The 15737-nt window shown below is 39.0% G+C and overlaps 1 protein-coding gene across 10 annotated transcripts in view; it reads right to left on the reverse strand.

Annotated features, from left to right (window-relative positions):
• The window catches only part of BICD1 (BICD cargo adaptor 1), a 182211-nt gene that overhangs the window by 110652 nt on the left and 55822 nt on the right, over positions 1-15737 (reverse strand). The window contains exons 2-3 of one of the 10 annotated variants that reach the window (XM_071817215.1): positions 11819-11909; positions 8564-8653 (exon numbers count right to left, since the gene is read on the reverse strand). The exons of 8 other annotated variants lie outside the window; for them this stretch is intronic. In XM_071817215.1, coding sequence (XP_071673316.1) covers positions 11847-11909 — 63 coding nt within the window. In that variant the 3' untranslated portion in view covers positions 8564-8653; positions 11819-11846. Of the gene's footprint in view, positions 1-8563; positions 8654-10181; positions 11295-11818; positions 11910-15737 lie in introns of those variants that run through there. One more of the 10 variants, XM_071817217.1, reaches the window with a different exon arrangement.

Here is a 15737-nt window from a genome sequence, read left to right on the forward strand (position 1 = left end):
TAGTGCATTTATGTACACAGAATTTAAACTGGCAAACCTCCATTATAGAGAGCAGTTTTGAGATAAACTAATTAGATTTTGCGCTGTTAAAACACTGACAGTGAGTGATGGCCTGGCTGCTTGCCCTATTATTTCTGCTGAACCAGGAAGAAACTCTTATGTTAATAACAGTACGTTACTAGAAGCATTTGAAAAGAAGACACTACCTGTAATAAGGATCACGCATCAGCGCAACCTGAAAGTACTTTACAGTGGCCACCGAAAGATCAGCAGATGATGATGATGCGCAAAAAGCCAGTACTGGTGACATTCAAGCTGGGGTTTATTGCAAAGGACGGGGTTGAAACTACAAGGCTTCCCAAAAACTCTTATATAGGTTGTATAAAAATATGTTCCAGCAATCACTAACTGGTGCAATGATAGAAATTTTAAATAAACATGTGCTTGAAGCAGGTAAAAAAAAAAATACACTGTTTCCGCTTTTTCAGTGTGGTCCCACCTGCGTTTACACAAGTATTATTCACCAGCAGGTATCTAACACAGAATTCATGCAATGAAGACCCAGCGTTTTTCTCTAAAATACAGTTTAACACATGTACGAGGAGCTACAAGCTCCATGTAGGGTTTTTTGCTATATATTTGTTCATGTCCATTCTCTATTGGTAGATGAGGCTTTCATCACTGCTCTTTGGGCATTACTACGTAAAGACATTTTTCCACAGTTTCTTTGGGATAAGCTTTCTTCATTTTTATTTCAAGCTGTTCACTCAGCAGGACATAGGTAGCATCCATGAGGAAAGCCGAATGAAGAAAACAAATTCTATTTTATACTTGAATACTATATCACAGGCCCTTACCCTATTTTCATTAGTCACAAAATTAGAGCCAAAAAAAAAAAAATTTCACTAGTTTACAAACTAGGTAATTCTACTACAACATGTACATATACAAATAGAAGTACATGTATAGAAACAGAAACTCAGGCAAAAAGGAAGTTAATGCCAAAAGCGCAAACCCATGAACAGGACAGAGTTCTAGAGGTGCCAGCTATAGACTTCCCTCACTTTCTTCACTAGGATTGTAGATAAATGATTTCTTTCAAAAATAGGCTACTTGTCTAAGTATATACACTTTGATTGTTGGTTTCTCTCTCTTCAAAGGTGAGGTGGATAACACACACCCAAATTTCTTTGCAGCTTGTGTGTCCACGGCAAGAGAACCCAGATCTCCTGGTCTCACAGAAATGATCTGACTGCATCTGTTGTAGTATCAGGCAGCAGGAAGGACAACAGAAAAACAAATAGGAAATACTATGGGACACGGGAGGGAAAAGAAGAAACTAAGGACTTCAGTATGGTAAGACAAAGATCCTTCCAGATTCTTAACCTTCCCACTGCCATGACAGGTGCACTGAGCAAGAGCAGTCTTAATTTTGGAGTACATGAGATACACGGTGCTGTAAGAATCGCAAATAAGTGTTGACTTCAGAAGAAAGGATTCATCGAATTTACAAAGACCATATAACTGCATTCCCCATTTTCTCACTAGTAGCATATCTAACATGTTTTTTCCTGAGGAGAACTGCTTACCCAGACTCCACAGACTGTTACACTGCAATAGCAATTCATCTACTGACATGACAGAGACAGCAGGGTATTTGTGCATCTTAATGCCTTCATCGATTTTATTGAACAAGGCTGCTGTCCATTCCAAAGCTGTATGTGCAAGAAACATCCTGAACTGCCTCTTTTAAAGACTTCAACCAGTGCTGAGTATGCCAGAACTGTCTTTAGCAGAGATTTCTCATCATTTTTGAAGTGGAATAAGGAGTGAAGCTCAAACATTTCAAGTCACGTTTCTTCATCCACAAAAGCACCCTCACCTCTTCAGAAAGATGGGGAGCTCAGCAGCTTCTTATAAGCACCCAAGATGCTGACACAGTCAGCTAAAAGGAAATTCAGTCTCAAGGCTCATTAGCTTTTGACTTTAGTTTTAGCCTATCAAAAGGAACTGAAGAACCACATTTCTGAAAACACGAGAGGAAAACAAACAAGCAAACAGAAAACCACTCAGTAATTCTAAGTGCATTTCTAACAAGTGCAGACTAATTTTCTGCTTTTGGTTGTGGAATGCTGCTAACTCCTTCACGTCATGGACTTTAGATGTAGCTGAAACCTGTATCTGGAATCTCCCAGCATGCTATGCAAAATGAAAAACTCCTATAAAGACGATAATTCCCCTACATTAAAACTTCATCTGATAACTGGGTCAGCTGAAAAAATCATTACATAGAACATATGCCTACAGTGTCAGCATGGTAGGCAAGTGAGGTTGCAATCTGTCTTCTTAACAGTAAAAAACAAAACAAAACAAAAAAACAACAACAAACTCTCAAAGAAATCTGTTTGCTTTCTATTTACTGCCCTTTTTTCTTTCATTTCTAGGAGCCAATTAAAGGCTCATCAGTTATATTTTCAAGCTGCTTTGTGAAAAGTGTACTTTCACACCTAATTACTCCACTTACTCTATCAGCCAGAAAACATTTCCTTTTGCAGGTATATTCACAGTATTTTCTATAAAGGTCTGGGACTGAATTCATCTTTCCTGACCACACAAGCTATTTTCTATCACCTATCCTTTTCAATGTATTACTTCAGAAGGTCTGTCTTATTATTCCATGGAGGTTTCACGCCTGCACAGCCTGTATTTTCATAGCATCAAATTGACAGCAGCAAATTCTGCAGAGTTTGGGGATTATTTTTTTCCTTTGTACACATCAGCATCATTCTAGGAAAAACAAGTTGTAACAGCACAAATAGTTGCCTTATGACAACAGTAAGGCAATATATATATTTCTAAATATTGATATATGTGGATATGTGTGCATATGTAGTAATTGTGAAGAACAGGAATATTTATTGTAATGAGAGCATGCATTAGATCTGTTAGATCTCGCATTCTATTAAGCTGGGGGAAGGAGAGAGAGGGAAGGCATGCTTATAAAAACTCCCCTCCCCACTTGGATTTTGTCCAGGTTAACAGTCTGTGATACAAAGTAGCCTAACTAAGTATTAAAATTATTTTCTCTGCATATATTAAAGATAGATAGGTTTTAACTTACTTTGGAAAACAAAATCATACGGCTTATCTGCAGAACCATAGCCAGAAGTGATACCCTGCACATTCCAGGCTAATTTTATAGCTGGTGCTGTTCACTTTTACAGCTGGTTTGCTTCACTATTTTAGAAAATACATTTTTCATTAAAGAAACCCCCCCACACACACACCATATAGAATAAGTGTTTCCCCTCTCACTCACTCCCCAACACAATTTATTCATTCAGCAGTCCTTGAAATTCAGCAGGGAATTATCAGCCTTCTGTTCAATAACACAGACCAGCTCCAAGGAAACAAGGAAAAAAAAAAAGAGACTGTGAATTGTGACTGCCAATCAACACCAAATCAGACTGAATGCCCTTCCTACTAAATTGCAGGAGAGAAGACAGAAAATTATTTTATTTACTGGTAAGTGCTATAGAAATAAGATGACAAAGACAACCTGATACTTCAGTGAAAGAGGTAGTCCAACAAAAAGCAGCTCTGCATGCCTTAAGAAATCAAACCAATTGTTCTGAATCAAACTGGCTACAAGTAACTACTTGACTTGTCTCTTTTTTGCTAGCCCTGTTAAAGGAAGATCGGGCACAGCTCCAGGCCCACCAGGAGAGGAAGGTCAGCCTGTGCTATCTGCCAGCACCCAGCTTGCGCCGTGACTGTGGATAAATAAGGAGTAGATGATAGATAGATAGATAGATAGATAGATAGATAGATAGATAGATAGATAGATAGATAGATAGATAGTGCACTAGCTTGGCTGCTCAGGTCTCAAGCAAGAAAAGAAATGTTTATAGGAAGAACAAGTCACTGAACCAAAAGCAGGTTAGTAAGCTATGTTCTCAGGTGCCTACAGGAGACCCATGGTCCAAGGAACTGATTAACCTATTGCCCTGAGAAAAGCTAGAGCCACCAAGAACATCCTTCAGGCTCCAAGAAAAGAACAAGCATGACGTGCCACCCACAGATAAAAATCTGGCACATGACATGAATATTCTTAAAATACAGTTCTCTACTAAAACGTCTCAGCAAAGAAGGCTTGGTTTTTTTCTGGTTTGATTTGTGGGGTTTGCTTGTTTGTGGGTTTTATTTTTTGGATAAGGCAGATAAGACTGGCACAAAAGGCTTTCCTATAGCTCAAAGAGACAGAACGTACCTGCGTCAGCCTCCACCAGCACGTTGGGGTTCATGGGAACCTCTGATAGCACACAATAAAGTGAAAAATAAAACACTGTCCAGTGCAACACAGCTGCACCCAGTCAGCCCCGATTGACCTGGCTCAGGCATTACAATGGGTGTGAGCATGCAGCCAGGGTGCACAGCTTGGGCCACTCACAATTCAGAGCTCACTATGCATGAGCTGCCTGGTGGAGTGCAGCATCTACGCTGCTTCCACGACAATCATTCAGGTAACATGGATCTCTGTGTGCCACTTCATTGTGCAGGTGTACCTACAGTTCCCCCTGGACAACCTCTTCCAACTGATGTGGGCAAGGAAGTCACTTCCAAGAATTTTCGAAAGCATGTCCATCATCCATGTACTTAAAAGCTGAGTGCACATAACACATGCCATAAAGAGAGGCTGCTTATGAAGACAGCTATTTTCCCCACACTGTCACAGTCGCTATCTTAAATCAGTGCGTGAGCACGTATCACAGAAAAGTCTCCCAGAGACGAGATGTGGATTTAGAAAGGGTGATGTAGAAATTGTTCAGTTTTTACCAGTGGACAACCTCAAGGAAAACAATGAGAACAAAACCCAGGCCTTTGTTCAGTCTCTAGGGTTCTCATAAAAGCTTTTGCTCCAGTCATTTGGACCATACTAAGCAAAGTGGGTTGCTCTGGAAAAGTCAGTTCTGGCGAGGTACAACCTGATGTATATATGTATACCTGAAGTCTTCTTCATTTATCCTGCTAAAGAAAATAGAGATATAATCTACTTTCAGCTTTGCTTGGTGTATCATTCCCCTTCATAATCACAGATATTTCCAGGTTCTTGGGTAGTTTTCAAGTGAATGATAAATGGTACAGTTTTTGCTACCTACAACCCACATCCTTACAGGGCTCCTGGACTGTGAGATACCTAACCTTAGAAAACAAAATGCACCCGCCCATCTGAAATAATTTGTGCTACAGGACAGCTTAATGTAGTGGTAAGGAAAGAAAATACAACTTCTAATGCTGTTTCAAACAAATCTGTTCCAACCAGTAACAGAAAGGCAAGAAGCCAGGCAACTGCTGTTCCTAGGTGAGAAAATATCCCTGCCAAAAAATTAATTTCATAGTTATATGAACTTGTTATAACACAAGAAAATAGAAGATCTGCTCATGTTTTAAATATCTTCAGTACTTACTCAAAGCTATTTTCACTGTCCCCTACTGCTGTCTTGAAATAGGAGATTCACCCATAGGGTTTAGAGATTCCTGAGAATCAATCTAGGTAAGTGATTTCCTGCCTTTATCTGCTTCCAGATTCCTATAAGCACTTTGCTATAACATGAATTTAAGTCTACTGACATTAAGTCTACATTTAGGTTAGTTACTCATTCACCTCTCAAGAGAAGTCACTTCAGAGCTGCTAGAAATCACTCGATCATGCATTGGACAGCACTCACAATCTCTCATTTAGGCAGATAGATTACATGAAATATTATGCAAGTTTTTAAAAGTTCATGGGCTCCACAGATTTTTATCTTGTTATGTTTTCTTTTAAGTCCTGAAATAAAATTTGACTACGAATAAAGACCGATAATGACACAATTTAAGGTACGATTAATTATTTTCCAGAGGCATGGTCTGCCAGTGGGGGTAACACACCTTCCCCCCCCAAAAAAAAAAACAAAACCTCCCAACCACAAACAAAGAAAACCCTCTCATCAGGTAACTTTCCATTAAAAATGTTTCTTTCTACTACAGAAACAGCTATTTCCACCACACTATATTGACACAATACACAGGGAAAATTTTTAGTGGATACAAAGTCTCATTTCAAGAACAAGTCAGATGTAGCAATTACTATACTCAGTTAAATAAACACATTGATTGACGTCTTTAGGGGGAGCTGGATTCATCCCACTGTCTTAGGCCTAGCATTAATCAGAGGCAAGGTCATACACATTTTCAGAAATCTTGACGAGCAACTCTACTTAAGCTTTGAATTTTCCATAGTGAAACAGTTGCTCAAGTCCCGAGTGGTTCAAGATGTAAGAATAAGTATGTACGTATTAATATCGCTTCTTCAGTACAGTGTTTTGCATGCTAGAAAACGTAATCGTTCCTCCTTTCCATCTTCTCCCCCTGCCCCCTTTCTTTTTCTCCTAAATAGCTGATGTTTCTGTCAAACAAGATTTTTATCTTGATATGGACCCAGAGAATGTCAACTATACTGAAGAATCTCATACGTGGGACTAAACTGAATTTTAGAAGTTTCAGCCGTACCAAACTCAAATAGAAGCTTAAGACATCTCAGCAGATGTTTTAAGATGCAGATTTGCTCTCCTAACTTGTAAAATGTACAGACCTAATGGTCATATGAAATACTAGTGATTTGCTCTTTATTCAGAATGCAAGATTAATGTAAACGTCAAAAAAAAAAACAGTTACCAAGCTCGCTGCATTGACATTGTCATCAATGTCATAACCCTTTAAATGTAAGGGAGGACATTTCACCCTAAAAAGGGTGAAAAAAGGAAGTGGGTTCACTTCAAGCCATGATGAAGAATAAAAGCAGCGCAAAAGAGATTCATTAGTAGAGGAAACACAGCAGCACTGCAAACCCTCTTTTAGAAGTCAAAATGGCAACAAGACTGATTTTCTTTTTCTTAAGTGGATTTTCAATAAAGATGCAAAAGAGGTCTCAATCTGGGAAAGCACTTAAGCACATGATAACCTCAGCATGTAAATAGGCCTCCAGGTTTCCATGGCACTAATAACAGAGAAGATATTTCATTGGATTAGGACAGAACTCCTTATTTTCTCCTTGCAGCTACTCAGGTAATTATTTCAGGCTGAATAAGATTTAGCATATTCACAAACAGATGGACTATTAACTGAAAAAAGCACCAGTCAGATATACTGACCAAAATATTAACCTGGATGTATGCCACAATCCTGAAATTGAACATTTCTCAATTAGTCAATTTTCAGGAAAAATTTCATAAACTCTAAATATGCATTATAAGTAATAAAGTATCATCTATAAATTACCTTTTTGAAAGTCATTAAATAAGATACGGTGTAACACTTTTAATAAATTTAGTCTTACATTGACGGTATTTTTGAAGGGGCAGATAACTGTTTAACCTACTTCAAACCAGTCAATCTTTCAACTATCTTTTACAGAGAGTAACATACTATAATGAATATTTCACAAATGAAATGGGTTCTTGGTCTGTTTCCCCCAGTCATGCTTGCTGATCAAGTTTAATAATGGCAAGATTAACACACACCTGCATTTTAACAAAACTCCATGCTGCTAGTAAAGCAGGGAAAGTATATAACCCTTCTGAGTAGGCAGCCCTGCCTGTTGAGATGGGAATCTGAATCACAACACTATCCCCGTCCCACAGATTTATTTCTCAGACACTGGAATCTATTCCAGCCAACCATGTATCCACTGCCAAGGACGATTTTCCCCACACACACACTTTTTGACCAGCAACACACCCCTATTTAAAGATGCACTGACCCTTTGGCATCACACAGCAGCATATTCAGAAGCATACACTTGCCAGATAACCGCAGCTGGTTTTTGTCGTCCTGCTACTGCACTGCTTGTTAGAATCAAGTTTAATAACACCACCAAAATGCCGGATGATCTCATAAGATTACAGTATCTTTTTTCAGCTGAGTTTTATTTGCCATCTGCAGTGTCTTTTTGTCCAAAACATCACATTTGGATGTATTAGGGCAGGCTGGTTACATCCTAGGCAGCAAAAACACCTCCAAAAAATGGGATTGGCAGAACAATGTGGGTCCCCACACCTTCCTTCACAGCATAACTCATAGCTCTGCACTGCTTAGGGCCAAGATGCATGATTCCAGGCTGTCAGTATCCTTCCATCTTTAGGTGTTGATCCAGGAAAATGCACTTGTAGAGCAACTTTTTCCCTAACAGAGCTGGTCTTTAACCAAAGACTAGAACAGTTTGCCTCTTCAAATGCACAAAAGGTTACTTTAACCTCTGTACTTTGCTCTCAGCAGTTGCAGGAGCAGCTTAATGGTTCCGCTGTGGCTTTTTCCAGTGAAGACAACAAACCAAATAACAATATTTTAATAAAGTAGATTAATATAGAAAAAACAAATATTTTTAAGCATTGGATTTGACAGAAACAGTTCTAAACATACTATCTTTAAAAAGAAAAGCATTTAATATGTGTATTGTGTTTATTGAGCAGATCCAGAATAAATCCCTAGAATAAATGCCATACCAATACACCTGATGAGTATTTTATATTTCTCACGTAATTCAAGCTTGTTTATCTCAGTGAAACTTCCTGTTGCTTTCTGCATGTATCCTGAAATGGCAATTTAACTTCTCCTGTAATAAAATACAGAATATTATCAGTCTCCTGGTTTTTGTACAATCATCCATTTAGCTCTCAAAGACCAAACTGCAACAGATTCAAAGAGAGCAATGTGGAAAATGTAATAGCTCTATGAATCAAGAAGGGTATTAAAAGTGCAGAGAAGAGGATAAAGGGCAGCCACTGCCTGGAGAGCAGAGTCTCAGGATTGTCTCTGCTGCACCTCTCGGCTATCCAATACCTATCTGTGATAAGTGCTTTTTTCCAAGTTGATTTATTCCACTGCAGTTTCATTGCTCTTGGAGCCAGCTCAGTTACAGAACTTAAGGCTAAGAGATTGAAATTGTATGAGAAATATTTGCACTGATTTTACCAATACGTATTCAGCAGGATCAGAGAAAGCCCTTGCTCAGCTGGCAGGATCTCCCACCCTAGCTACATGCACACTTTCAGCACACGTCTACGTTTACCCTTCTCCTTCCTTTATTAAAAATGCAACAAAATATATAAGTGAAAGCAAATTCTTGCAAATTCCTTCAGGAGAGAATTAATGCTTTATCTTCAGAAGCCGCTTAATGAATCACCCTTAATATTTCCAAGAAGGCAAGTGCAGATTACTTCACATCTTTAATTCCAGAGTCTAGAGCAAGTAACAGGAGAGTTGTACTGGCTGCCTATACATGTATTTCACCCATGTATAAGTAATGTGTTCTCCAAGAGCATCCTATTATTGTATTTCAAGTATTCCTGTATACTTCACCATTCAAATTCACAGAAATCGGATTAATCTGTTTCAAATGTTTTATTCAGTTATTATTAACACAACTAATATTCATGTAGTATTGCTTCTACGGCTTGTGGAAGGGAATCAGAATCAATACTATGATTATTTTTAGCCCATTTTTAAAAATTCTGACCTAAGGTTACAGTCAGCCAGCTCCTGCAAAGGCACTGAGTTGGTCCCAACACTGAACACAACTAAAAACTGTGGGATGACATCCTTGAGATGACATGAGCAACAGAGATGTTGCTTTTTTGCTAGTAAACAGAATTGAAGGGGTTTTTCTGAAGAGGAAAAAAAAACCACAAAACTTTAAAGTGAGAACGGCTAATCTTTTATTAACTCAAACGTGTTATGCATTTTTATGGAACTAAAATCTTCTGTATACTTTTATTAATAGTCAGTTTAAGAAGCAAAAGAAATTTGTCAAAAGTTCGTCTTTCAAGTAAAATGCTAGCAACATGAGATTATAAAAAAAAACCAAGTGACTACATTTTGTTTGTGGAAATACTATGTGTGAGATATACTCGCTATAGTCCCTGTTAATCACAGGGAACTGAGATTCCTTTCTATGACCATTACTTCATGCTGACAGAATTCAATTACAGCCATAAACAACAGCAGCAATCACTTTGGAAGACAGAACTACTGTCTTTCCTACTCCAGTGAATAGGAAAAACCAATACAAAATACAATCAGAAACATAGCAGCCATATGTTAGCACAAACTCCTACTGCAGTTCATCAGTTTCCCTAGCCACAAGCTTTCAGAACATCTCACCTATTGATCCTACAGTTGTAAAAAATGGAACAAAATACCAAGAATGTTAGCACCCAATATTCATGCTTTTCATGCATACTGTCCTGTTAGAATCTTTTTTTTTCTACAGTTACAAAGCAATAACATACACCAGAAGGAAGGAAAAAAGAAGTAATCTTCAGAGTCCTGCCCAGAGGAAAACATCCAGTTAAACTGAGCAGACTATGGAATTTCCACATCTTCCAGTTGAGCATATAATCATCCTGCTATCCTGCTAACTTAACGCCTGAAAAGGTCTTTCTAACATTGGCTAAGTATTCATAACACACTTAAGTCTCATTGGTTTGGGGTTGAGAGGCATGATAAAGTTAACACTGAGCCACTTGAAGAGGTACAAGTTCCTGACGGGACACACTTAACAGACTTGCTGTGGCTCTTGAACCACACAATATTTTGTGGCTGTACAAAGCCATGAAGGCTTCTTACCTCGCAAAGAAACAGGAACACGCTCAGGATGCTCTGAGGCTGCCTTGGTCCCAACCCACATGCTAGCATCACAAATACCAGACCTTCCACTTGTGCTGTCGCTCAGCTTGCCAAAACTGAGAAAAGTCAGTCTGAAGTCCATTTTACTCATGTAATTCCAAGAACTGGCAAAGACTCAGTGTAACTTCAAGTGGCTTCATAACCAGCATCTGGCTGTCCAGGTGCGGTGCTGCACACGTGATGGTCCTTTCCACAAGCTGTTTCATCCAACAAAGCCAAGAACAGTGGCTGTTGTCATCTGAGAATTTCTTCAGGTATGGGAAGCCCCAGCTAACCTGACTGAACACATATCAAAGACTATTTTGCCAAGCAATCCCACGGATTGCACCATGAGAGGTTTAGATTGGATATTAGGAAAAATTTCTTCATGGAAAGGGTTGTCAGGCCTTGGAAGAGGCTGCCCAGGGAAGTGGTGGAGTCACCATCCCTGGAGGTGTTTAAAAGATGTGTAGACGTGGTACTTCAGAACATGGTTTAGTGGTAGACTTGACAATGTTAGGTTTACAGTTAGACTCAGTGATCTTAAGCACTTTTTCTGACCCAGATGGTTTTATGATGATCCAGTATAACTGAAGAAACAAACAACAAAAAATATAGTGTTTTGAGTAGTCAAAAAGATTGATAAATCAGTGGCTAAAACAACTGCACCCCTGACACAGCCCACAGCACTAGCTTTATTACAGAACTCATGGGTGCACCTATGGGATTAAATGTCCCCATTACCAGACTCCAATCAGAGACTTATCTACAGCTCTCCAGGGAGATTTCTTGCTACTGACCCAATACTAACATCTAAACTGGTCCTTAAAGCTTGTGGAAACAAGTATGGCCTGGAAATGTGCTGTAAATCCTATGAGCAACAAAACCTGGGATGTATGGTGGCCATACAGAGGTTAGCAGCATCCTTCTTTAGTCAGCCTTGCTGCTCCCCTGAAACAAAACAAAAACAAACAAATACCACAGATGCCCTTTATCTGTAAGGTTTTATCTGATTCTGATCACTAGACAAAAATAAGGATGAAAACACAATTCATGCTCACAAAGAGTTTTGATTACAAAATCCAAAGCCTTGTTACCAGACATAGGCACGAACCTTGATTTAACTGATGTGAGTGGAAGATTTAAGAGGCCGTCAGGAAAAGCACAGAGATGTGAAATGCAGAACTCATTGGCAGTGCCTCTGTCTGGAAGAAGAGGAGATAAGACACTGAATAATGAGCTTTTCCATTACCTAGGTTTTGACGGTTAAATTGCTACGATTATTGCCCCATCATGTATTTAATTAACTTGAACATGTCCAACAAACCCACAGATAACAACCAAGAGGGAAGTAGTGCAGCAAGGGTTATATGGCACACATGAAGATCTTTGGGTTAGCCCGAACTAGCACAAAACCGAGCACGCATGGAAGAAGCCCTGTAGTCTCTGTTCAGGTGACAGATTTGCAGTGGCTGGTGGAACAGCCAATCAAGAGGAGATTTCACTTCTATAATTACAGCACTGATGGGCTAATCTCATATATATTGTCTTGAATAAACTTCTGCCTTAAGTAGGTTGCAGCCCAATCTGTCTTGAAGTTGAAAGATTGTACTTGAATACTCAAGCTTGGAGTAGCGTAGATGAGAAAATAAACACAATGCTAGGATTTTCTTGCACAAAAATTATACCCGAGTTGCTCTTCCATTTCAGTTACTTTAGAGTTGAGGAGCTGGATATTTCATTTTCCCCTCTTCTGCTGCATGCTTCATGGCTCATGGCAATGGAGTACACCTAAAGATACTCCCTGCCTGTCCCCTTCTTAGAGCGACCTTTTCCACTGCACTATTCACGTGAGTCCAGTCTGTTGGTTGAAGACGGAGCCCTTTCTCTTACCATTGTCCTCTTATGTTTTCTCTCCCTCAGTTAATTTATCCAACAGAAATGTATGAACTTAACCTAGCTGCAGCTCTGATGACTTGGCTTTCCTCTCACTCACAAAGCAAAGTTTAAGTTTCCTTCTCATCCTTAATATATTTTCAGAATTTATATTTCCAGTGTGTACCTGAACAGTATAATTCTTTGTAAATAAAGTCTTTAGCGTAAGTTGCATGCTTTTTCGTATTGTAAACAGAGCTGATAAAATCAGATGTGTTATAAGAAACGGTCACAGCAGATGCATCATATTGGATGGATGACTCCCAGCATGACTGGAGTTTTCAGTAAACACAGCAAATGACATACTAATAAAGCAGATGATAGACTTGGCACACTGAGGACTGCTTTTTTTTTTTTTTTAAAGTCACTCGTTCCTTCTCCCAAATTCTTACTGTACTGGCAATCCTTCCCTGAGCAGCACATAAAAACCAGACTCAGGACAGTCAAAATGCCATGCCAAGGGCTGTTCAACGACATGGGCAAGCTTCCACCTGGCTCTTTGCTGATCCCTCAGCTAACAAGGTTAGTTAGATACTAGCACTATCACAGAAAACCATCTTGAAGCCCAGCCTAAAATTCAGCCATTTCATTATTTAGGGAGCAGATTATTTTTTTTCTTGAGCAACAGTCCTCTACACCATTCTCTATGCTCAAAATACCAGACATCCTCACATTCATAACAAATGTAACCCTGCAGTATCTCTAAAGACAAAATGCCAATCCAATTTTCATTCCTGAGGCTCTGCAGTGATGGTTTCTGACAAGGTAAATCAGGCATGGTGTTTTCAAGACAGGAGATCTGAGCTGGCAGCCCTGGGGAATGCTGGCTCTGCTGCTCCAAACATCCCTGAATAGAAGGACACAAGCATCCCCTGGGCCCTGCTAGTCATACACTACTCTGGGCTTTCCTCACCTTTACTCTTCCCAGAGCTGCCAATATTTCTTGTTTGTGCCATTTGCAAATCTGTATTTAGCTTGTGCCTGGATTTGAACCCTGCCCTGCAAGCTTAGCAGCCCTAAGGACTCTCTCATGTCACAAGGACACCTCAAATGTTTCTGCTTGTCCAGCTACTGCTGCCCACAGTAGTCTCAGTCCCAACACTCCATCCTTCCCTTCGTAGAACATCTGTGGTAGAACTTAAGCAAAAATAACTCTGATTTTAAAAGTCAGGAAAGATGAAAATCAGCTCTTTGTGTTCACTCAAGCCCCCTTCAGCCTTATACTAAGATTGTGGTGAAAATATTTTTGCTTCTCCTCACATTAAAAGATCCACTTTTTCCCTTCAAGACCATGGTAATGAAAATGTTTCTTCTTTCTCTTAACCCTCTGGAAAACATTTCTAAAATTTGAAATAGAGGCTGAGGTATGGAACTTGGCTGTTCAACTTAAAAAAAATTTTAACCAGTTACAGATCGTTCAGTTTAGATGGTATAGTACATGCAGCAATATCTGTACACATGTCACTAAGTCACTGAAAACACTGATTTCACCTAAATATGGAGCACACCATATATAACCACCACTTGCATAAACCCTGTGTAAGAGACTGCGGATGCCAGCAGGAACCTCTTGATTGACTTCAGAGGATCTTGACTGAAGCCTCAGTGTTGTCCTTGCTTACAAATGTCCTTGCTTGCTGGTTCCAGCGAGCAGGTGAGCATGAAATAAAGAGTTCAGGATATCAAACAACAGATTGAAAAAAATAAAATGTATATACACAAAAAATTAATCTCTTTAGTGGAATTTATTATGTTTAAAGAATAATCACCTGCAAAACCTATATTTACCTACAGTTACAGTCTCCTGTAATTTCCAGCTTACCCTGAAAGAATATTTTCCATCTGCTCTAACTGTGCCTAAGATCAAAGACTGGCTTGATTCTGTCTTTTCAGCATGAGAACATCGTCACATACATAAGGAAAAAAAAAGGCAAAAGTAAAATTTGCATTTTTAGCCTAAAATAACTGCCAAACCACTACAGACAAAAAGGCAGGCTTTACCTCAGTCATGTTATCTAAGGCTGCCCTCAGAGGTACAGCAAATGAGAGGCTGGGAGAGCGGTGGGTAACTCAAGTCCAGCCTTTTATTCCCGTAACTTTCAAAGAGAGAGAGGAAGCCAGGAAGAATTTTTCTTTTTTCTTTACTTGACCATCTCAAACTTACTTGAAGGCATAGCACAGGATAGCATTGTTATTGGCTGTCCCAAGAGATAAATCATTCCACACTCGATGTAAATCCAAACAAGTTCTACCATACATCTTCATTTAGAAGGAATGACTTCCCATTGATTTATTATTTGCTGTTGCAGCTCTAAAATCAAGGACTGCTTCTACTTATAAAGGAACTAAGTACATGCATTCAGCTTGCTAATAAAATTATTAATGGCCAAGAATGATGGCAATGAACTTGACCACAGAGGAAAGAAGAGGAAAACATGAAAGATTAACATTTTACAAGCTTGTAACTGCAGGAAGGACAGCTAGATTTGAAGAACAAATAGAAACTCTTCATGAAATTGAAATAAAAACAGACCTCCTCCAACCACATGGTAAAGCTCAGTAATTATAACAGATGGCAGAGAAACAAGAAGTTGCAGCTCACCAGTGAGACTTATACAGATAAATTGGTTAAATTTCTCATACTTCCTCACCCATTAATTGTGTGACTGTACATTCCCATCTTTCCACAGGATTCAAATACTAGTTTAAGAAGCCTGTATGTATCATAAACTGTTTCTGACAATCTGTCAAGGCATTGATTTCATCATGATTTGCTTCTTGCATACGCCTGTGAAAATCAATTAACAATAAAAGTCAAGATGATGATAAAAGTCAAGAAGATGCAAATAAGGGAAGATTTTGCTTATTAGATTCATTCTCCAATTGCTTTATTAGTTGCAGGACTAGCTCCTATTTCAAGGGATCTCTTGCATCGTTATGTTGAACCAGCTACATACATAGCAGTAAAAAAAAAAAAAAAAGTACTATTTTTTCTTCTTTCTAGAAGAAAGAAAACATTCATAGTGCCTGTATCTAAGACATATTAGAACGGCAAGCCCAGATCTCCAGCAGTCCCGCATCTGTTTATTCTCATCTTG

This window comes from Patagioenas fasciata, chromosome 1 (genome assembly GCF_037038585.1).
Source record: "Patagioenas fasciata isolate bPatFas1 chromosome 1, bPatFas1.hap1, whole genome shotgun sequence".
NCBI classification, from domain to species: domain Eukaryota; kingdom Metazoa; phylum Chordata; class Aves; order Columbiformes; family Columbidae; genus Patagioenas; species Patagioenas fasciata.